This window comes from Halichoeres trimaculatus, unplaced genomic scaffold (genome assembly GCF_033239565.1).
Source record: "Halichoeres trimaculatus isolate MK-OKI-2021-1 unplaced genomic scaffold, fHalTri1.1 fHalTri1_scaffold_17, whole genome shotgun sequence".
Lineage (NCBI taxonomy): Eukaryota > Metazoa > Chordata > Actinopteri > Labriformes > Labridae > Halichoeres > Halichoeres trimaculatus.
Window position 1 is genome coordinate 8,227,524 of NW_027437195.1, and position 24,806 is coordinate 8,252,329.

The 24,806-nt window shown below is 40.3% G+C and overlaps 1 protein-coding gene across 1 annotated transcript in view; it reads left to right on the forward strand.

The window, feature by feature from the left end:
• The window catches only part of kif6 (kinesin family member 6), a 91,585-nt gene that overhangs the window by 20,828 nt on the left and 45,951 nt on the right, over nucleotides 1-24,806 (forward strand). Inside the window, exons 6-11 of the mRNA XM_074692202.1 lie at nucleotides 653-782; nucleotides 5,347-5,553; nucleotides 7,823-7,966; nucleotides 8,160-8,246; nucleotides 17,453-17,556; nucleotides 21,789-21,894. Of these exons, the coding sequence (XP_074548303.1) occupies nucleotides 653-782; nucleotides 5,347-5,553; nucleotides 7,823-7,966; nucleotides 8,160-8,246; nucleotides 17,453-17,556; nucleotides 21,789-21,894 (778 nt within the window). The remainder of the gene's footprint in view (nucleotides 1-652; nucleotides 783-5,346; nucleotides 5,554-7,822; nucleotides 7,967-8,159; nucleotides 8,247-17,452; nucleotides 17,557-21,788; nucleotides 21,895-24,806) is intronic.

Below are 24,806 nucleotides of genomic sequence, written 5' to 3' on the forward strand. Positions count from 1 at the left end.
TACTCCCAATTCCATCTTTACCCATAATTTTGCACTATGCATTTCATTTTTTCATACTTGTGTAAACTTACATTAATTTAGATCCTGTCAGGTATGCAGATTGAGGGAATATTTCCACTAAAGTCTGATCCTTTGATGACCTTATGATTAACACTGTTTCACTCAACAAATGACCCACACATGTTAACGTAATCATCTACATGTGTTCTCTACTTGTTCCTCCCTCTTTGACATATCTCAGGCAGTAGCTCCACTGTCACAGCTCTGCTGCCATGATGAAAATAATACAGTAGGATCAGAGGAGTCATTTCAGCCCCATCTGTTCATGCAGGCTGCGTTTTAGAGCACTTGATGTGGGCAAGAATCCATCACCTCTTTGTTTTTGGAAGCCAGCCTTGTCTGTTATCATGTTGTGAACCCCCTGATAGATAAAGCACATGTCAAACAGGGTCGCAGCCTACACTGAGGTGCAGATGTGGTTTGTTTGGATTCAGTGCAATGAGAGAGAGATGGATGACATAACTGACATAATTACTTTAGCACAATTGCTTCAGTGTTGGATTCATTAGTGTCTGACTTATTTTCTTTGGTTTGACTTATTCAGTCATTTTTTTTCTTTTTAACCAAACATGGATTTTTTTTCCTCTTTCAGAAAAGTGATGATCATGGAGGATCCTGAGCAGAACATCCATCTGAGGAACCTGACTCTACAGCCGACAGCCAATGAGGAGGAGGCTCTGAACCTGCTGTTTCTGGGTGACACCAATCGTATGATTGCTGAAGTAAGAAAGAGGAACACACACACTTACACACACACACACACACACACACACACACACACACACACACACACACACACACACACACACACACACACACACACCATGATACTATGTTCCTGTGCTTGAAAACATGTACCCTCACAGACCAGTCAGACGCAGCATAATAAAAAAGAAAAATCCATGACCACTTCCTCAGTGAGCAGCAGAACGGTATTTTTCTCTACTTTTGCAGTGTGCACTGTTAAGGTTACCTTAAGACCCTTCTAAAATATTATTTTGGTCCCTTTTACCATGTTTTTCCAGCATTCTCTCCATAATTTCTGTTTACGTTGTGGTGTTTTTTTTTCCTACACTCAGACACCCAGACTCCACACACTGATGAGACATGTTGTGGTTCAAACTTTGCTGTGCAACCTGAGGTTTGCAGAAACCTTGTTTTCTCGTGTTGCCAGTTTGTAAGCAAGCAGCAGAGAGTAAAACTACATTGTAAGGTTTCAATCTGTGACTCACTTGTTATTCAGGCTAATGTGTCGCATCCGTTTTCATTGTGGCTTGGGCTCTTTTGGCAAACCAATCCAATGACAAGGATGTCCAAGTTTGAATTTTTCTAAAACTAAACTATTAACATGTTGCATGTCTTTTGTAGTGTATCACAAAATATATCTACCATCACAACCAATAAATCCACTTTCCCACATTTTAAAGGATTATTTTCCACTTATTTGTCTAAATGAGGATTAAAAACAAATCTTTGCAAGAACACAAATTATATAGGAGATGTATTACTTATTCTCACCTTTATTGCATCAGCTGCCTGGCAGGACTTAACCAGGATTTTCTAACGTTACACGTTACAGACATGTCTCACAGGATTGGGCTGTCAGAGTTGCGTATGGACGGCTACCAAACTACTGTACAAACTCATAGTTTGTTTGCTAACATGTTAGCCTACTAGGCTGCTAGTAGTGCTACATATAGCCGGCAACTGATATACAGTAAGAACTTGCGCGTTTCAAACTATAGTGCTATGTAGCTGTACTGATAAACACCTTACCTTGTCAAATTGTATCTGGTAAAAAAAGTTGTCTTGAACAATGAATACTAGTTCCAAAACAAGCACACGCTGGTTAACAGTCACATCTTCAGGACAGTGACATGAGACTCCGGGCAGGAAGGTGATGAGGCAGTCCAATTAAAACAGATCCTCCTCATAGCATCTTTAAGCTGTGACGTTCTTTCACACCAAACTCCCCCACATATAAGCATCTTTTTGAGACATTCTACAACAACTAAGTTCAGAGAGGAGGAAAAAATGAGATGCCAAAATCCTAAAAAAGTAGGGGTGAACCAATATGAAAATGAGATTGTGAAATTTTGAACATACTGAAAATGATTTTTTTTTTTTTTTTAAATATCCCTTTATTTTCAAACTTGTTTTCCTTCCAAATAAGGAGGTGACAGGGCCAACATAAAAACAAAAGTAACAGTGTTACTTTGCAGTAGCTTTTGGATCAAAAATAAGGATCATATTAAGGCTCAAAAATTAAAATAAGATCCTGACTAAGTTAACTTATCAAACTTGCCAGTATTCCTGGTAACCATGCAATTATTATTCACAGCACAACATGTTTTAAGCTCAAGTTCCCTCCACTTCACTCAAATCTGTAGAAAAGTATGTTTTGTATGTTTTTGGATCAAAAACAGGAAGAGAGACATAAAAGAAGAGAGTCCACTCTTCTCTGGTAGTTTTGGTGTTAACATAGTCATAGAAAACAATATTATTTGGGTCTTGAAAGATTATTCAAGATGATCTGAAAATGGCCAGCAGCTAATGAGTAATAATTGGTCTACTTTTCATTGACTGATGTTAATGTGTTAAAAAAATTACCAACTTCCACCGATACCGATATTGATACCGATATATTGTGCATCCCTAAAAAAAGCTAGGATTCTGGATATAATGTAAATAAAACCAAAAAACAATGATTTGCAAATCTAATGATGGCATATTTTATTTGCAACACATCAAATGCTTAAACGACAACATTGCACGGTTTAAAAAAAAAAAACTCAGGTAATTTTGAATTTGATGGCAGCAACACATCTTTAAAAATGTTCACCACTGTGTAGCATCCTCTTTTCTTTTAACAGCAGACTCCAGATGTTTGGGGATGAAGGGGACCAGTTTTTGGTGTTTTGGGAGGGGAATAGTCTCCCAGTCTATCTGATGTAAGATCCTTGCTGCTCACCTGTCCTGGGTTTCTTTGCCAGATTCTATGTTTGTAGCTTGATGTCAGGTTCAGGCAAACTCTCGCAAAGTTCTCAAAACAGGCTGTTCAGAGAGTGCAAAACAACAACATCTGTGTATCTCAGGTTTTAAAATCTGCTGAGGTTAAATAAAGCCAAAATTGTAACATATTTCATGTATTTGAATATTGATCAGCATAAACACTTTTAGTTCTGTTTTGAAGATATAGAAATCTAAAGTTTGTTTTACTGGAATAAAAACTAGAAAATGAGAACACTTAAAGTCAGATAAAATACTGTATAGCAAAATAATGAAACACGTGCTTTGCTTCAAATGAAAATGAGAATAAAGTTTTCCTGTTTTTCTTTACTGTTCTCTCTTTAATGTAGGGGTTATGATAAAACTCCTGTTGCTCTCTAGAGGTCACACTCTCTGTATACCTGGAGGTTTATTCTACCATTATTACATTATGGGGTTTGACATCAACATCTGTTGATCAGCAAACCAAGGGTTTACAGATAGGTTTCAGCAGGGAGCCCCCGGCACAGTCCACCCACACAGAAACTGGGGGGAATTTGTCCTCTCTGGACCGCCCTCATAACAAGGTTTCTCCTGAGCCTCAAGCAAACAAAGTACTGTCAACAAATTCAGTTTCTCCCAGCCAGAACCGTCCCTCAAGACCTCGCTCCACAGACACTTCCAACAAAGTGAACAGTAATGCTTTCTTTCTTCTCCTGCTCTCAGCCATGTGGATAAAAGATGACACATTAATTCAAGCAACACTCAGCAGACAATGAGCTCACTCGCTTTGAGACTCAGCAATCCCCTTCACGATTTTGTTGGGCAGGAAACAAATACACCTTCTCATCTCTTCACCCTTCTTTCAACCTCTTCAGGAAACATTTCCTGCCATTTGGCCTTTTTCCTGCGTGCCTGCCTCAGTTCTTTTCACATGTGGGGATGCAGATTCGGGATCTTTCCTCTCTTCCTACATGCTAACTCCTTCCTGAACTTGAGGGGGTGAGCAGGGTTCACAGCAAGTGGTCAAGCTGAAACTTCATTCTTAATCTTTTAAATCAGCTAACTCTAAGTGTTTTCAGGTTTGGAGATTGGCCCTTTGTTCTGACCCACTGTTGCTCTGTGTGTGGTCAGCATGTGGTCCATGTGAGATCAGAACATGGTGGACTCAGGATGTAGGGCAGAACGCAGGAGAATCAAGGAAGTGGTTCCAGGGAGGTCATTTTCTTCTGCAGTTTCTTCTTTTACCAGTGAGGTTAACTTTTGTGTGACAGCGTCTGTATTCTTTCAGTTGGCCTGTCGGAGAAGCGGCAACTTGAAGGTTTCAAAATGACGCCATAAACATGTTTGATTAGTAGGATTTGGTGGAGAACAGATCTGTCAGGGGAGAGAATTTTTTATTCAACACATCTTCACCCTCCAACCTTCATTTAATCCCATTATTTTCATCAACACATGAGTCTGCTTCAAATTACTCCAAGTTATACCCAAGAGAGCAAACACAGACGTGTGCAGAGTGAAGGAATTTGGGCTGACAAAGGAGATGATGGCTGCAGGTTAACATAGTGAAGGATCTGTCACGAGCTGTCATGACCTTCACAAGCAGGTGTTGGCACATTTACGCCAAAAACATGTCGGGGTCAGAGCACCTCTTTAGAATGAATGACCTGGAATGTCTAGGATGATGTTTTTGAAGCAAAAAGAAAAATTAGTCACGTCCAGATCTCATGTGATGATGTTCCCCTGACAGAAAGGAATCTAAGCTGATTTATACCAGCATGTACCATGTAGTGAAGGGGATGTCTCAGGGCTTTTTCAAGATGTCATTTTAAGCCACCTTCATGTCCCCATGGCATAGACAAGGCAAAGGGAGTCTATAATCAGCACTGTGTCAATGAATATCCATTTCCTTTGTTTATCCCCTCTCATGAGTAACCCATCCTCCTCCACTTAATAAAGCATGTTTGTTTAGAGTGACTCACACTCTATTTCTGTCTCCTCCTGCTCCCAACCTGTCTCCTGCTATGCCAGTGACCATCTGAAAACCAGCTCCAGCTTTTGTAGAGCCGCCTCCATGTGTTTACCGCTCATTGGTTACACATGGTGTGGCTTTCATCTTCAGAGCAGCGGGAGCAAGAAAAAATAGGAATCAAAGGAAGCATGTTTTTTGTTGTTTAAATATGGTCAGCAGCCCAGATGGAAAATAAGATTCCGCTTTTATTGTATCTCAAACATTTGTAGCAAATCCAGAGCGCTCAGAGCAGCATCTCACCACTCTCTTTTTCTCCTTCTGTTCAGACCCCGATGAACCAGGCATCCACGCGTTCTCACTGTATCTTCACCGTGCACCTGTGCAGACGTGAGCCGGGTTCAGCCACCCTGCGGCGCTCTAAGCTCCACTTAGTGGACCTGGCTGGGTCAGACAGAGTCAGCAAGACTGGTCTGAATGGTCAGCTGCTCACTGAGGCAAAGTACATCAACCTCTCCCTTCACTACTTGGAACAGGTAGCCACAACTTCTAAAACATGTTTCTTTTTTGGTTAAAATGTATTATCTGAGAAAGGTATTGCTTGTCGTGTGCTGATGTGAGTTGCTTGCTCTCCTGTCTCTTTATTTATCTATACTGCTACTGAAGTCAAACTCAGCTGTCATCGGGGGAGAGCTAGGACACACCCCCAACAGGTCGCCAATGTAACACTTTAGCTGTGTAGGGGCTGCAGCCCAGGAAGGCTGTTTTTTTGCCTTTGCAGGACCCAGGCTGTGTAGACCACAAAGGCTGAACTGAATTGAGACAGTTTGGTCTACATGGCATTTCCTGTTTGTCACTCTCGATGCCACACAGTGCCGCCCTCACCTGCAAGCCTTACATTTAAAACAGGATGTTTTTACTATTACTTTTTAAAATATTTTACTTTATTATTATTATTGTTAGTTTCTTTAGTGATAGAGTACAGAACCACTATGAAAATATAAGAGTTAGGCAACAACCTACATGTTCAACATTTGAGCAAGCGCTAGGGGAGATGTCAGATCAAATAAAAAAAAAAAATAATAATAATTATGAATCATAAAATGCAAGCTGTTATAGTTTGAAGTGATTTTTTAAAGTACTGAATTGATTGAATGTATTGTTTCATTTCCCTGTAAAGTTAAAAAACAACAACAACAACAAAAACCCATCAAGTTTTTCTTTTTTTTTTTTTCCAGAAAGTTTACATTTATGAATTTAAACTTTTTTCATCGGGAAAGATTTTTTAAAGAAGAACTGTTTTTCCTGAGTGTATAACTTAAAAAGAGCCAAAACAACACATTTTTACACAGTAAAACAAAAACTTCTTCATTGTTTATAGAATTACATTGACATAATTGTGGCCAGAAATCCTTCACATCTGAATGAAACAGGACTCCATCTGGAGTTTGGCCGTGTCCATCATCTTCGCTGTCACGCGCAATGAATCTTGGGATTTATGAGGCTTAGAATGATTCATCAAGTCTGTCTTTCGTGGCATCCGAAAAGGAGGTTGGATTTGTCGGCCACATCGGCCGCATTTTTGAGGAGCCTTTAAAATAGGACAACGTTGTACGCACCCCTGTGACGTCATCTGTCTTCAAATTCAGCCTCCTTAGGCTGCAGCCCCTGAATTGGGACACAGCTACAGTGAACATAAACTCACCCTCCACTTAATTAGGTTCATCTGTTCAACTTCTCGTTAACACAAATGTCTAATCAGCTACATGGCAGCAACATCTAGGCAGAGTGAAGATATGAACAGGTAACTGAGGCTACAATTCACACAAGTTCACCATAAATAATTGAAGATTGGAAAAAACGTTGCCTGGTCTGATGAGTCTGGATTTCTGCTCCACATTCAGATGGTAGGCTCAGAATTTGGATAAAACAACATGAAAAGCATGGATCCATCCTGCCTGAAGCATTGATACATACGCTTCGGGCTGCTGCTGGTTTAGTGGTGCAGGGGAGATTTTCTGAGTACTAGCAAGGCCAGTGAGCATTCAGAGTATGGTGACCAGTTAACCAAGTGGGCATGACAAGGGGCTGTGGGAGGGCGGCAAGTCACTCAGGGGAAACCACTGAAGTGGAGAACATGTTAACTCTACACAGAAAGGACACAACAGAAACTTCTCTCTGTGACGCAAAAGTGCTAAACTCTGAACCACCATGCAGCTCTTACTCTATCAAATACTAGTTTAAAGTTTTAAGGACTCATTTGTTTTACCTGCACACAACATTCCCACCAGTCTTCATTTACAGGAGGATAGTTACCTGTCAACCCCTGCCTACATTTGTTGGTTCACCAGAGTTTTTGTATGTAAGTTAGTTAGTTTGATTCAGGCTTAGTACGAAAAACACAAAAGTTGCACAACACAGTCTTACAGATGGAGGCAGCTACAGATCAGCTTCCAAGTTCTGTCTGGTAAAACTGATGGTATTGTCTGCAGGAGTTTGTTGGCTCTCAGAAAATGATGCTATTTTCAGTTTAAAAAATATATTAAAAAATCTCACTTTAAAAATATCATGGCATTATCATGCATACTGAACAGCATCTGAGACAATCATCTGTAAAAAATGATTATAACAGTGGAAGTTCTTTGATTGGGCTGATTTGATTCAACAAACCAAACTCTTTTTAATGTCTCTCTTGCAGCTGCTGTATAAACGATGATGAACCACACTGTTGACTGTGTAATCACATTTGTTTCCTCTATCTGTCTTCATTAACACGTCAGCCTTCCTAACTGCTCTCTTTCACAGGTCATCATAGCTTTATCTGAGAGGAACCGCTCACATATCCCCTACAGGAACTCCATGTTGACCTCTGTGCTGAGAGACAGCCTCGGAGGCAACTGCATGACCACCATGATTGCCACGATGTCAGTCGACAGGAGGAACCTCGATGTAAGATCTGTCAGGATGAGGCTAAATGTTAGAACACAGATAAAGAGGTTTCTCATCTCATGTGTTTCTATAGTTTCTTTAAGAAAAACATGAATTTCTTACATTTTTAGGAAATAAATAACTCAGTACAGTTGAACTCTGCAACTGCCTGCTATAAAGTGACTGAACTCTGTTTTTGAACTATTTCCTGCAGGAGTCCATCTCTACTTGTCGCTTTGCTCAGCGTGTGGCTCTCATCAAGAACGAGGCGGTACTGAATGAAGAACTGGATCCTGCTCTGGTGAGACAGCCTCAGCACTTCATAAATCTCAGCTTAGCCACACAGTCCTGCTACAGACACATGGTTTAATGTCTGTCATTATGGGCAGACCCTCCTCGCAGCTACAAAACCTTGAAATGATCAGCAGAATTAGCTTTGGTGAGAATCATTTATATGAATGGAAGTATAAACCACCTCCTGCTCAAGTGTCCTCTCCAGGTCTCTGACATTTTTACTGAGACAATTGCTGTGATATGAACACGTGGACGCCTGTCTGTCTCATAATATTTAGACTGCTCACAGGTTGTGTTTGCATTCCCCCCTCTGTTCCGTTTACATGCCTCAGATTCTGTTATGGCATATTTTATCCCGATACCTTACAGCCTCTTCAGAAAGCTGAAGAATGATGAGTTCAGTTGTGTTTTTTGTCACATTCACGAGAGGGACGCTGTACACACGAGGACAAAGATCCTTGCTCTGGAGTAGATTTGAGGACACGTTAAACTTTAATGTCACAGTCAGAACTTCTGTCCGTCCGATTCATTCTTTTTCTGTAACATTTGCAGCTCATTTCTTTAAAATTGTCAAGTTTTTCCACTTGATTTCCTTTGGACTTTTGGTCTTAGACTTTTTGTTTCTTCAGTTCAGAGTAGGACACAGGATTATTACAACACACAGCTGGTTATAACAGAAATAGGTCTTACACATACTTCTATATTGTCTTGCATGATTGTGAAACGTGTAATTCCTCTGCTGTAGTGCAGCAGGAAGCAGACCTGGTAGTTTGTGTGTAAAGGCCTTTCGGGGGATATAGTGTACGGTGGTTGTCCTCCCCTCCCCTCCCCTCCCCTCCCCTCCCCCCTGTGACCTGCCTCAGGATCAACTGCTACTGTATTACCGCTACTTAAACTTGGCTGGCCATTTGCAAACCCTTCAGAGGTATTTTTAAGAGAGTCTGCGGTCAGTGCAGTAATTGTGACAGAGTCTGGCTGCTCCCAATCGGGTCCGGCTCTGTTACAGCTCCAGGCAAACCCAAACTCCGCGGGCAAACGTCTTGTCTCCCTTTATGACTTTTTAGTATGTTGCTCCCGTCTCTCTGTCTCTCCCTCTATCTGTCTCCGTGGTTCACTGAGGATAAAACAGCAGTCCTCTTTGCAAATTAGAATGATGTCATGTATAGTGGTTTGGGACGACAGTCGAACTCCCAGTTTTGGTGTTCCCCCTTTTACACTGTCTGTTTGTCCCCTGGCTGCTGTGTCCTGAATTTGCTTTCAGAAAACTTGAAGTCACAGTTAAAGACATTGTTCAGACCACGTGCTGCCTTTATGGTCCCACACTGTAGCCTACAGGATTTAAAATGCATTTTTTACAGACTGAACAGCAGGAAACCAGCCAGACCAGACCAAACATTAACACGTCTCTAATGGACGGGAAAGAATGAGGTGTTGAAAGTGACCTGGGATCATAATGAAGTAGAGCCGCAGTGACCGAACCATATAAGGTTGGATCTGTTGGCTCCTTTGGGAGCAGTTCAGGTCAGTCTTTATCCTCCTGTCAGACTCCACTGATTCTGGTCTACCATCCAAAACTATTACAGTTATTTGATCTCCCATGATACCTTCACCACCTCTCTGTAAAACTGTGTCAAGTGTGTACTCAGTGAAATAAAAACATTGCAGGAATATTTATCTGCAGCTCCATCACACTCAAACTTCTTAAGGGTCAAAAAAGTTGATCTGGAAATGTTCTTATGCAGCTTAGCAGTGAAGAATAAGAGGCTTGGTGACCCTCCTGAACCTGGACTCAGATACACACAACATCTTGTATGAGAAGCTCTGATTAGCACATACCTGTGAGTCAAACAGGAGCCTGCTCACAGCTCAGCAGAGGGACATGAAGGGAAGCTGGTGTGAAAATTCCTGCTCTCCCATGGTCTCTGCTCTGTCTCCCGTAGGTGGCTGATGCTAACTGTTAAAAAGCCAGTTTTTAATTGTAGCAGTGTGGTGTAGATCAGTGCTCCCCGTCTTAATGGTGCCATGCATGGAACAGAGCCCATCTGTTATCATTTTGTTGTGGGGGATAAAAGGCCTTACCCGTGTTTAGTCATGGGAAACTATGACTCCTCTTCCTTCATTAAAAGAGGCCCCGTAATAGCAGCAGGTCTGTGAGTGGCAAACTACATGACATGTATGCACTTGAGGTGTAAGCTGAGGTTGAGCTGTAGTGCTGACTGTTTACTGTGGGTGGTTACTGCACAGGACGGTAGCTTGTATTCAAGAAGAAGATTGATAGTTTGTGCCTGAGAACAACCAGAACGAGGACTCAGTCGGAAAATCTTTTTTTATTCTTGGGCCAAATGGATCAAGCTTTTTGAGTGGCCAGACATGCTGGGAACTCACAGAAAAGTTCACAAATGAGAGGTTTGAAAAAAAAAATGTGGCCAAAGTTTTATTTTTGCCAACATGATTCAAATTTTGTAGGTATGTATCTCAAATATAAAAAGCTTTATTGCCACAAATTAAACCTTACACTACTCAAGCATTTGGACTTTTTTGACATGCTGTAGTGGCCTTTTTTCAATCAACTTGTGCTTTACATCAATATAACCCTAATATCCCAAATTTTGATAAAATTTATAGACTTATGTTCAGACGAACTAAATTAATTGCAAAAACAAGCATGAAAAGGAAATTTCTTCACTTTTAACATTTTTCTAAAGACAGAAATGTCAGAGCTGTATTCCCCAAGAATGCAAATGTAGAAAATGTGATGATTTTTAGTCAACACCGAAAGCAGTACACAACATCCAGGGTTGGGATCGTAATTTTTTTTGTTTATGTTTAATACTGGATTTCTATAAGCACAATAGTGGAAGGAAACAGTGCTTTGGGTTATTTTGAAAACACAGTTGTTAGTGGAACCCCTACTAAGATCTTATATGCAAAAAAGCGCCCATAACACATTATAACATCCAAACACTAATATTGTGTAAAATCATGTCCACAAGGGGTTTGCAGCTAAATTGAGCGCAACATAAACAGAGGTTTAAGTCTTTAAAGCAGGTGGTCCTGGCTTAGATCCTTGCTGCATGTCAGTCACTGCTCTCTCCTTCCAGTTTCCTATTCTTATCACTGTCCTCTATCAAAGTACTGGAAGCCCCTTACTCTCCAAATCTTGAAGTATAAACACATGTACTTCTTACTGGCAAGAGGAAGTAAGCCCTGTTTGAAAATCATCGGTCTCATTTCATGCCAAGTTTAGACATGTAAATTTCAAGTTGGACCCATCCTCAGACCCACTGTGTCCATCGACTCATTGATCCTTAGACCAGGCTGCCTGTTGCAGTGGCTCTGTCTTCTTGTAATTTTTTCATCTCTTTTTCTTCGTTCTTGCATTTGGGGTGGATCATCACTTTGTATGGTTCATTGCTGGTTGTGGACACCAAACTTGTTTTGTCTTCAGTGATATTTTTACTACTTTTTCTCCTGTGTTTGTCAGGAGATCGTACATGTAACCATAGCTGCATTGTTTACATGTGAAGTCAGCTGTTAGCAGCCTGTAGCATGTCAATGCTAACTGGTGCAAGACCTGATGTTTCCCCACAAAGTGAGGAGAAGGAGGTGAGGACGACGTGCTGGTTCTCAGCTAAGTGATGACATGGACCTGTCCTTCCATCCATTGTTATTGGGAATGTACGATTTGGCTCCAATAAGATGGACGAGCTAGCTGTGCTAACCCAGCAACAGAAGGAATACCAGAGGGCAGGGTAGCATTATGCTGTTCACAGACATGGCCTACAGAGCTAACACTGGACATGAATGTCACATTGGAAGAACTTCTTGTCTTGTAATAGACCTTTTTGCACTTTCTATACACTTTCTTACTTTTGTTTTTCTTGTATCGGTGTTGTGACTCCTCCTGAATTTCCCCTCGGGGATAAATAAAGTATTTTCTATTCTATTCGATTCGATTCGATTCAATTTTATTCGATGTATAGAGGTCAGTTAATGTTTACATGGACAATGTTTGAGGCACTGGTTTTACTTTATAGGTTATTCCTTCCACCAGCTTACAGAAGCTAAATCTTCAGTTTCAACACCAAAATTCTCTTTTACCTGAATGTCACCCACCCTGTATTTCTCCCTGTCCTGTATCATATCTAATAGAGACAACAGTCAAAAACAAAATCAGTACATTAATATGCACTCTTGCATTCATGTTATGTTGCATTTTGCACCATTTTATCAATGGTTGTTTTGCGAACATACAGTAGGTTTCCATACCTGCTGTCATCATGGGTCACATGGCCTGAGTCATTTTTTATTCCGGGTGTATGAAAGCCTGCTGTGGTGCTGCGGTGCTGCTGTGGGTCTACACTCTGAAATAGACTAAATGATTCCGCTGACCAACAACCGGCGGTCTGCTCCTCAGGATGCAGCTGGGAGGGTTACATCAGACCAAAAGCTCCAAAAAGGAGATACAGGGAGTGGCTCTGTGAGCGACGGTCAGCTCTGATGTTCAAGGTTAAAAAATATGATACGTGCTGGATTAGGGACGAAATTTTCACTGAGCTAAGTGGCACGTACCTCAAACCACACTGCAGGTCTGTTTCTCCTCAAGAGCATCTCGGGTTGAACATGTCTGACGTGATGACAGGTTTTGACTTTCCTGTCAGAAGTCTGTGTTTGCTGGAAGTGGGGGTTCTTTGTGTAGTCAGTCTGGCCTTTGACCCCTGTTTAGTTTTCACTGATATCACGCTCCCTAGCAGCTCACTGTCACAGTGACTGTGGCACACTGTTGCCACTTTCTGACGTATTTGCTCTTTTCCACTGAGGTGGGTTGAGTCATTGAGACTGCTTCAGGATTCTGCAGACTGAGCGTTGATAGTTCAGTGGGATTTACTCTGAAGACAGAAGTGGGTCATGTGAGAAAAAGGACAATCACTACTTGTTTCTGTAGGTGGTTTAGTGTGTTATTTTGTGGTGAGATTTATTCAGAGCTTTTATTTGAACTGTTTGGCTCCCTTTGAATAACTATACTGTCCTTTGATTTGCTATTTGCCTATTTTCCACATCATTAAGCTGTAATTGCATGTCTCTGTTGAGATGTCACGTTGAAAGGGTCACTTTTTTCTTGGACTGATTTCCCTTTTTGAAAAGTTTTTGGAAATGATTTAGAGCCAAATAAACATCGCATTCAGTTTCCTGCAGAGAATTCAAGTCTTAAGTTTTATTTGGGGTGGCTGTTTGTTGCCGAAATAAAGGGTTGGTGGATCAATCCCAGCCCACTCTCTCTTTGAGAGGGCTAGGATGTGATGTTGTGTGCATGTGGTGTTATGGGCCTCCTTAAATCTTTAATCATCACCAAAGTTCAGGTTCTGACACACAAAGTAGCAGCTGCTTTATGAAACTGCACACGTCAAGCCAGCTCACCTCTAACCTCTGTCTCCTGGTGTGGATCAGAGGATTAGGACTTAATCCCACTTAAAAACTTGCTGTAACAGCCGCAACAAGAATCAAGCATAAAAAGCTAAATTTGTCTCTTGGTCAATTTCCAGTTCCTCAGTACTACATTTTCAAAACTTCCTATTTGCCATAGGGACTTGTGTTTTTGAATCATCACCATGTTTGGATTTATTGACCACTGTTTTACTTGCTTGATTGTCTCTGAAACATTAAAGCCACATTAAATCTCATAAACTTATGTCAAATTACTGTTTTTCATCAGAAGAGCAGCTGTTTTCAGTCCGGTGCAGCCACTTCCACAAACACATAAACCACTAATCTCTTAGTTGCTGGGTAGCTCGATGTTTCTAATCCTGACCCAGACTGACATAAGACCTCATAGTCTGACCTTTTCGATCATGGGCTTTTTCAGTAAGAGAACCACATTCTCCTCCAAAGATAAAAGTTTACATCATAGGCTGAAGGTTATCTGAGTCAGCAAAGCACTTGATGTTTGGAGAGGCTATCTGTGCACGTTTGAAATATGTTTTTTCTGTTTTGAATACTTTTAGGGTATCATTTATTGAGGGGTGACACGGATTGGTATTTCTAACATAATCAACATCAAAAAATGATCATTATGTCTGGATAATTTTGTATAAGCTGAAGAAAAAAAGGCTTCATATTAGTGAAACTAAATCTGTTAGATTCAACTTTACACCAGATAGCTCTGAATATTAAGTGTTTTATTCCTCCATACACCACCTGTTGACTCTTTGTTATGAAGAATAGACAAATGCTAGGGCAGGGGTCTGCAAAAGAGCAATTTACCTCCTCAGTGCAGTGTGCATGTGAAGGCCGACATTGAAATGACTTCAACATTAAAATATGTTGGCCTATTTCCGCTATTTTCATATTTGTGTAAAATGAATAGAATAAAAACTAGCCCGCTTTGATATATTAAAAAAAAATATAGAGGCTGCTTAGCAGCTTTGTAAAATGTAATATTAATAAGGATTATTTTTGACTTAAGTCTATTCCAGTGCCGTGCTGTTCTAAAAATTAGGGATAGACCAATATTTGGCATTTTGGGGCATATAGGCATTGCCTTTTTTTTAAATCTGAAGGCCAGTAATGCTAATGTGAATGGAAAATCCCATTGACCGGCTATTGCAAATAGCATTATGACTATTTTACTGTCAATGAGCTTATTTTGATTTCCACTGACACAAAAATCAGTCCTCCTACCAATACCCACAGGAAAACGTCTTTCTGCCTCTTAATAATGGTAAAATATATTTTCAACTGCAGACATTCAGGAGCTTTTTGTTGATGCTTCTCTGCACAGAGTTTCTCCCTGTCTACACTATGGAAGCCCTGGATGGTCAAAACATTCAAAATCAGTCATGTAAAACCAAACAGAAAATTAATTGGGCCTGCATTACAAGCCTGTAAAAAGCAGCACAAACTCAATTCTGTTTAGTTTTATTGCAGTTGCATAGAAATTCTGGAAAACTTTATTTACTGTAGAAAACTTTAGCCATTTATTTTTTTAAGTTTTCTTTTAACTCTATAAAACATGCTGCTAAACGTGGGAGCTGTTTAATAAACATATGCTTGAAGGCATTTGGATGCAGTTGGAGTTTGCATTGTTCAAAATTTTGACACCGATATTTTCACTATGACTGCAAATTAATATCTGCTTCAAATATCAGCCTTCTTGCCTACTTATAATCAGTATTGGTATAGTCCCCCCAAAAAATATATCAGTCTATCTCTACTGAAAACGTCTTTTAACATGTTTGTTGTTTGCTAAGTTCTCACCACATGTATGCATCTTTAGGATGATAATTTATGAAAACCTTGTTATTGAATCTCTTGTTATTTGATCACAAAAATGTATCAGATTATCAAATCATATATATATATATATATATATATATATATATATATATATATATATATATATATATATATATATATATATATATATATATATATATATATATATATATATATATATTTATTTATTTTTTATTTTTTTTAATCTGATACATTTTACATGAAGATAAGATTTCAGGTGAAGAAGTAACTTTTGTTTATCTTCATGAATTGCTTTGTGAGGGCCAGAGGGACATACTACAGAGAGGCTAAATTTTGAAATGAAGCTTTTGAGTCGCAGGTTGCAGACCCCTGTGCTAGGGACACCGCTCTTTTTTTAGAGACTCTTCAGGTCTGTAATCTAACTGAAGTCATATCATTGCTCTGACGGAAATTCAATTTCACAATGCTTTATATATATGGGGGGAATCAAGGGGACTTGAAAACAGCAAAGAGAGGGCAAGAGAGGTAAGAGGCAGGAAGGCTTTAAGGAGCCCCTGAGATGTCAAGTTTTTACCGTTTGAAAATTGTTTTGTGCATGACAACTGCTTTTTTTTCTTCTTCTTCTTCTTCTTCTTCTTCTTCTTCTTCTTCTTCTTCTTCTTCTTCTTCTTCTTCTTCTCCTTCTTCTTTTTCTTCTTCTTTTTTTTCTTATTCTTCTTCATTCTTTTCTTCTTTTAGCAAGTGAATTTCACACAGCCACGAAGTGAATTGATTAAGTTTGTCCGTCATATGCCACTATAGAAACATGGTGGTGCAAGATGGTGATTTCCTGCTCCTGTGCAGATATCAAGGTCTCCTTTTAAGCTCATGAAAAAGGTGCTTAGTGTTGCTAGTTACTGCACATTGCAGCTTAAAGAGGGCAAAGTATAAAAAAAAAGAAAGAAAAAGAGGTTAATGCAGCTTTCTCCACTAACCATAATAAAAAAAACAGTCAACTTATCAGGGTACTTTCAGACAACTGTAATTTATTATCACAAAGAAAGTAATAACACAGACTCCCCTTTTATAACAAACATCTTATTCTTACCATACCTAAACTTCCTAAAGAGTGAAGCTTGGCCAAAAATAAGAAGGTAGTCTGACATGGAAAGACAAACAACAAGGCAACATTTCTGGAGACAGATCAAAGGTTTATATCGCCTCTGAAACAGAGAGCCAATGAAAATTAAAAAAAAAAAAAAGAATTCTCTGACAGATTTACTGTTTGGCCAGTCAAGTCTCAGACAGATCTGTTCTTTCTTTTATACCTTTGTGTCATACCTGTGTGTCTGAGGCTTTCCTGTGTTGGAGCTCGTGTGAGGAAGCAAACAGCTGTCAGATATCTGTGGGATGGGCTGTAGCCTCTTTATAAGACTCAGGGAATTTTCTTTACACACATGCCCGCTCTAAGTGTTTTTTGTTTTTACAGAGATTGCTATCTCAGTCTGTCTTCAAGAAGCTATGTCTGGACCTGGTGATATAATTTGCTTTTTTATAAATACCGTAACCAGACACGGACGGTGGTTACTATCGGCACCCAGCCTGTTGGCTCGCTGTGCCAGGCCTTAACCAAACACGTGTGGACTGACAGCAGCAGAGGCTTTTGTGTGTTCTGCTTTTTTTCACCACTGTGGCTGTTTAATGCTAATTTATATTTGGCTTTCTGATTTTTCTTGCTGGAGCATCCAGTCGTCTGGAATCGCTTAGGTTTGTCCTCAAAATGCATCAGGAAGATAAGCCGCAAGATGGTTTTTAGAGTGATTGTCTCATCAGTTGGCAGCAGGAAAACAGTCTCTGTGTGAGTTTGTATGTGTGTGTGTGTTTAAGACTCTAGGCTGTGAAGTATATTTGAAGTGTGTTTTTTGATGTTGTGTGTACAAAAGCTGACCTCTGACCCTACTGTGTGTGTGTGTGTTTCAGCTAATAGCTCGTTTGAAGAGGGAGATTGAGTCTCTGAAGGGGGAGCTTTCCATGGTGACAGGAGAGCAGAGAGACGACCAGCTGACTGTGGATGAGATCCAGAAGTATGTCACACTCTTTTTACTCTGCCCCATGTCTCCTCTGTCAGTTCAGTCTCCTGTTGGTGCACAAATAACTGGATCAACTAGTGGTGGTGTCTCTATTACAGAAAGTCTAGACTCTGTAAAAGATCCACAGCTGCTCCAGACATTATCTCCTGTAGTCCTCACAAGAAAAAAAAAACTTAACACTGACCACCAGTTAGAGAAAAGCACATTTCTACATCCACATTCTGAATTTTCTGGCTTCAAACACACTCTTTACAGTATTTCACTGCATCTTTCATGTTAGTTTGATGCAGCTAGCTGATGTTTCACTAGTAGCTTTTGTTGGTCTAGCCCAGTGGTGCACAATTTGCTGCTCTGTAGTCGCAAGTGGCTCTTTAGCCTCCTTATAGGGGCTCCCTCTGGCCTTGACAAAGCATTTCATGAAGATGAATAAAGTCATTTCTTAACCTAATTACTTTATTCATTTTGTTTTTTTAATATGTTGCACAGTTAGTAATTGGAGTTCAATCTGATATCTTTTTGTCATCAAATTGGATCAAAAGGTTTAAACAATTTGTCATCTAAAATATGCATACATGTGGCGTGAAATTAGCAAACAACAAAAAATATGTAGTTGAAAGACATTTTCAGAACAAGCATTAAGGATTTTCTGAAAAGTACCAAATTAAAGAAGAACAAAAGTGATTGATTTTGAAACAGCTTTTTAAAACTGTGATCAGTCTCATCTTACAGACCTGACATGGGCCATGTCCACCCGTAGCTGTGTATTTGGGAAACTGCATATATTTGTCGTCCACATGAAACAGCAGTTGAACGTCACTGAAAGCAATGTTATATATATATGTTTATGTATGTTTATGTATGTTTATGTATGTTTATATATATATATATATATATATATATATATATATATATATATATATATATATATATATATATATATATATATATATATATATATATATATATAATGAGGTTTTAAGTAGAGCTACAATATGCAAAAGCAAGAAGGAGGAGTGTGACAAAAAACTTTTGGAACTTTTAATTGAAAAAGAAAGAACAACTGAAATAGAATAGAATAGAATAGAATAGAAAATACTTTATTTATCCCTGAGGGGAAATTCAGGAGTTACCGCAGCATTTAAGAAAACAAAAGTAAGAAAGAGTATAGAAAGTGCAAAAAGGTCCATAAGAAATTAGATGACGACTTCCCGTCCACCACTCGTCCACCACTCTCCAGCCCAGCCAGTCTCCACCTCCACAGGGTCCAGGACTGAGCCTCCCCAGAAGTCTGTTCAGTCTCTGTCTCCAGGATCCTGTCTGCTCACAGCAGGTGAAGCTCCTCCAATGTGGGGCAGGCGTCCGATGTCAGCTCCGTCAGGCACGTCCGTCAACAGCACGATGCCACTGGGTTAGCACAGCTAGCTCGTCCATCCCCTGGGGCTAGATCCCACGTTCCCAACAACGATGGATGGAAGTACAGGTCCACGTCACCTCCCAGCTCACATCCGAGAACCAGCACGTCGTCCTCACCTCCTCCTCCTCAGCTCGAGGGAAATCATCAAGCCCTACACTAGTTAGCATTGACATGCTACAGGCTGCTAACAGCTAATTTTGCATGTAAACAATGCAGCCATGGTTACATGTAGGATCTCCAGACAAACACAGGAGAAAAGTAGTAAAAAATATCGCCGAAGCCACAAAAAGTTTGGTGTCTGTGACCGACAATGAACCATACAAAGTGATGATCCACTCCAAATACAAAGATTACGAAAAAGAGACAAAAAAATTACAAGAAAAGGACAAAGACGAGAGAGCTGCCGCAACAGGCAGCTACTTGGGTAGCGCCTAGCAACGTATATGAAATATGTTGTATATTAAAGAAAAACTGAAATAGGATTTTTATTACCTGATCCAAAGTAAAAGACCACAGGCTATTAAAGCCAAAATCTGCTCAAAATGTTCATTTTCTGTCAAGCGTTCACACAGTCATGCTCTCCTTAAAGCTTAGAAGAAGCTGTCTCTTCTTGAATGTGGTCGGATCATCGAGCTGCATAAGCAAGGACTCTCACAGCGTGAGCTGCTGCGGTTGGACGCAGTAGGACAGTCATTTTAACTTTTCTAAAGATCCTGAACAATGTGAAACAAAAAAGTTGAGAGGTAGACCCCAAAAAAATTACGCCTGTGCTGAGCAGGAGGATCCGATTGGCTGTCCGTCAAGACACAGGACGGTAGTCTGAGAATTTTTTTCTGGTTTGGAGAGTTTTTTGTAATTTTTTGAGCAATGGTCTTAAACTTTTGATCAGCTGACAAACAGCCTATTTCAGTTTTCTTGTTGTTTTCAATTAAATTGTTTTTCAAAGTGCTTTTTTTGTCACACTCCCCCTTCTTGCTTTTGCATATTGTAGCTCTACTTAAAACCTCATCAAGATGCAAATGTGCAAAAGGTGAATTCCAGCAACTTTTCAACTGGTCTTGAGATATATGATCAGTCTTATGTTTATGCTCATTTCCAGATGAAGATGAAATTGTGATTCATCATTTAGCTGACCATTTAAACCTTTTCAATCCAGGCTGCATTTGTCAGTTTAACCTTCATTTATTTGATTTCCAAGAAATCCAAATATTTGGCAAGCAGCTGCCTCAATAAAATCCTGCCTGTTTTAACTGCATCCTCACATGAGCACTGTGAATTAATGCTCAAGCATTTGTGAGTGAAAAAGCTCTAATGTGCTTTATAAAGTGTCTTCCATCATTGCTCTTTACTTTTTGAAGTAAAATCAGAGACCCCATGGGTGTCATTGACTGAAACAAAAGTTGATGTTTTGGCAAATGATCCCTTCTCACGATTTACAGGTGACAGATGAAGGGAGTCAGAAAACTCCCCTCATGTCCTGCATTAAATCAAAAGTTCTTGAGTACCTCACAGGTGTCCTTAACAATGGTTGGACCAAATGTATACGTGTACGCATGTGTATTGGTTTGACCCAGGTGAAGCAGTCATCTCAGGACAGTGCAGACGTGTAATGGTGCAGGGTTGTTTTTCCAGGTTGTTAATGCGACTCAGAGCAGACTGCATTTTTGAGGTTCTGATTTCAGTCTCTGACATGAAGAACTTTAAGATTCTTGAGCAACAAGTTGTTTGCCTCACGAGTATTTGGGGTTTACATGACTTTTATCACTGGATGTGCATGAGTGCAGAGCGGCAGCGAGGCTTAACCTGATCTGATGGAGTTTCCCTTCACTCTGTTTTTACTCTGCTTTATTTCTGTTTTTATACTTGATTAGCAAAATGATCCAGTCAGTCAGGACCAGAGGTTTTATCCGTTGAGGATTTGGCACATCCTCATGCTGTGCTGATGTAGTTACTGTTATTGGCCCCCTTGGTGCTATTTCTATATTATTTCCCTCTTAGCTCAGTGATTACCCTGGATTCCCCCAGTCTGTGGTCAAACTCACACAGTGAACCTTTAACGATGTCTGTTTTGACCACACTCTGACTTTTTTGTTTCTGTTTTTCTCTCTGGTTAATGCGTCAACTCATCCCCATGTGGTGAGTGATTGCACATATCCTGACTTATTTTTTGTATCATTTCCACACACACTTACCACACAGTGTATCCCAGCTGAGGTAGTATGAAATGTTTTTGTAAATATGGAGTCAGATTGCAACATTAGCTAGAAAACGTCACCCTGCATTTTGAGAAAAAAATATTTATAAACCACCAAACTCAGGCTTTTGAAAGACGTGTTGTCTCTGAGGAAATTTATCACTGGGGGCATCCTCTGAAATCAAACTTTACATCACAAAAAGCCACTGGTATCTCCCAAGGCCCTGAAACGAGACCACTACGTTTGTTTGAAATCCTTTGTCGTGTAAACTTGGCGTGTTTCTGCTCTGAACATGTTACAGTGGAAAATACAAACCGCACAATGTCGTGTCTACATCGAATCCGTCTGGAGCGTTGCCTTCTGGTCTTTTCTGGGACCTGATCCAGAGCTGGAAGAACCAATGTTTGGAGTAACGTTCAGTTATAGTTTATCAACAGGCCGGCTCAGTCAAGCCGGGGCGCACGTTAGTATAAATAGTTTGCTTTGACCAGACTCTCATGTTAAACATTAACTGCGCTCCTCAAGAATACATCTCCACTGTTTGGGTGTGTGGTGATAGATGCTAACATGGTTTAAGCTTAGAGAAGTTCTGAGCATGTGTGTGTCTGTGTGTTTAGGTTGGAGGAGCTAGTCAAGGCTTTTCTGGACGACCCTGACCCGGACGTGACCCTGTCATTAGGAGCAGATATGCGAAAGATCCAGCTCTGTTTCTGTCTGCTCAAGGTAACGTACAGTATTTACACTACAGTCAGTTAACATGTCCCTCCTCTCATTTAACCACTTGGTGTTTTTCTTTTAGCTCCACCTTATCTTTCAGCATTTTTATGATAAGCAATACGGAAGTGCTCAAATCTGCTGTTTCATACACACCAAGCCAAAAAACTGTTTTCACAGCAGAAATGAACCTATTTACAGCCTGGCTCAACAAACATCCCCTGACTGAATCGCTAATTTTACAATCCACACACACTGTACGAGGGGGAATTTTTTCTAACTCGGCAGTTCAGAGGATATTAAGATTGCGAGCTTACCCATTTCTTTCCATTTCCCGTTTCTTGTAATTTTGTTGGTCTCTTTTTTGTAATCTTTGTATTTGGAGTGGATCATCACTTTGTATGGTTCATTGTTGGTCACGGACACCAAACTTTTTGTGGCTTCGGCGATATTTTTTACTACTTTTCTCCTGTGTTTGTCTGGAGATCCTACATGTTACCATGGCTGCATTGTTTACATGCAAAATTAGCTGTTAGCAGCCTGTAGCATGTCAATACTAACTAGTGTAGGGCTTGATGATTTCCCTCGAGCTGAGGAGGAGGAGGTGAGGACGACGTGCTGGTTCTCGGATGTGAGCTGGGAGGTGACGTGGACCTGTCCTTCCATCCATCGTTGTTGGGAACGTGGGATCTAGCCCCAGGGGATGGACGAGCTAGCTGTGCTAACCCAGCGGCATCATGCTGTTCACGGACGTGGCTGACGGAGCTGACATCGGACGCCGCCCCCACATTGGAGGAGCTTCGCCTGCTGTGAGCAGACAGGATCCAGGAGACAGAGACTGAACAGACTGCTGGGGAGGCTCAGTCCTGGACCCTGTGGAGGTGGAGACTGGCTGGGCTGGAAAGTGGTTAACGAGATGTCGTCATCTAATTTCTTATGGACCTTTTTGCACTTTCTATACACTTTCTTACTTTTGTTTTCTTAAATGCTGCGGTGACTCCTGAATTTCCCCTCGGGGATAAATAAAGTATTTTCTATTTCTATTTCTATTTCTACCCAATCAGAGGCACAGCTCAGGTCGCATGATGGGCAAGCTATCGCTGTACTTGAAGCCCCATGTCACTTCCAATATGGCCGCTATAGCTGATTTGCTTCAAAACTCTGTTTCAAAAACAGACAGGTGACGCTGGGGAGACTACATATATTATATGGTCTATGTTCTACAAGCTATCATGCAACATGACAAAAAAGGAGCGTAAACACAAAAAAAGAGTAATATATTTAGTGTATAGTATTTCAGAACATGTAAGACATATTGGCCCGCGTTCTCTTTTATTCTCTCATTAACTCAGCAATCACTTCCTGATTATCACTGTCTCTAAATAGCTCCCTCTAATGTCCAATGATGGGGCTTGTATCACATTTCACACAGTGTTCCTCTGTAGTCCTCTAGGGTATTGTACAGCTTATTGAAGAGATCATGGCTGAGGATAATCAGAAGAAAGTTTCCACACACGGCCAACTTCCAGAAAGAGAACTTTATTGTGACCTTTCGGTCATAGACCTTTTACAAGCAGATTTTTTGTGCTAGCAATGAAGCCATCTTAAATAGGAGTGGCTGTGTGGCTCCAACCAATCACTTCTCTGCACATAAAAGGTTTAAAAGTTGAAATACAATTAAGACAGTGTCAATTCAATGATATATAACAAAACATTTAAATGGTGTATAGAACAATATCAAGAATGTCATGACTGAGTACATAAGGTCCTAATGAAGGTAAAAGCTGGTAAGGATGGGTCCCTTTCATATTTGAATTTGATATGGTACAGATGCCTGGTACCTGGTAATTGGTATCGATACTCAATGGCACCAATTTTCGGTACTTTTGTGTGTTTTTATGTGGTAATGAATATTAATTTGTTCAAAAACCAAATCTCAAAGTTTTTCAATTTAACATATCTATTTCTCAATCTGTAAACTTGTAATGCTGTGTTCATGTCCAGCATGGAAATTTGCCTTCTCTCCCACTCCCTCACAGTCACAAGGATGAGTTTAGATACATGGCGCTGTTTGATTTTATGTGAATCTGTGAATTCGGTCGATACCTTTAAAAATACCTGATTTGGGACCCATCCCCAAGAGCTGGTGATTTCAGTCAGAAGGAGACACAACATTTACAATCTCATAATTGGACAAACAGACAAAAAGAAGAACTAACAATCTTACCTGCACTTGGACTTCATACCTGGACTTTATTGTCTTTATCTAACGCACCTGCCTGAGGAGTGGATGAGCAAAGATCTTTGCTGTTCCACGGCTGAGGATAAGAGAAAGGTTCACAGCCAAGTGATGTCTGACTTCATCCTGCACTGTTGATTTTCCCACAGCCTGACTCAAGTCTAGACACTCGCTGCTTTGCAGTTATTTGCTTTCTAATTAGAGGAGAAATGTAACCTAACATGCTTTTGTTAATGTGTGAGCACACAAGAACTCCTTTGAAATTTAGACTAAAGCCACAAAAGCAAAAGAAAAGCCAGTTAAGACCAGCAGTTTAAGTGCATGCCTTATGCTGCATTTACAGTCAGTCTATCAAGAGGTTAGTATGTGTCTTATTTCTTCTTCCTACCCCCATATTTTCTACTTAATTGTCCAGCAAGATGAAGTATGTCAGGGCTCTGGTTTAGCTCAGTTTTACAGTGTGTGCACTCAATACAAAGGCTACATTCCTCCATTGAGTGTCACTGGGTTTGGCTCCTTATTCATGCCTGTCGTCCCCTGATGCAGCATTTCCTGTGCTCTCCTGCCTGCTTTCCTTCAATATCAACAAAAAATGCCATGAAATACCAAACCAAACCAAACTATAGCATTTACTTACTGCCCCAAATGAGAAATGTGGGCTGAAGTCCAACTCATGAAGTCC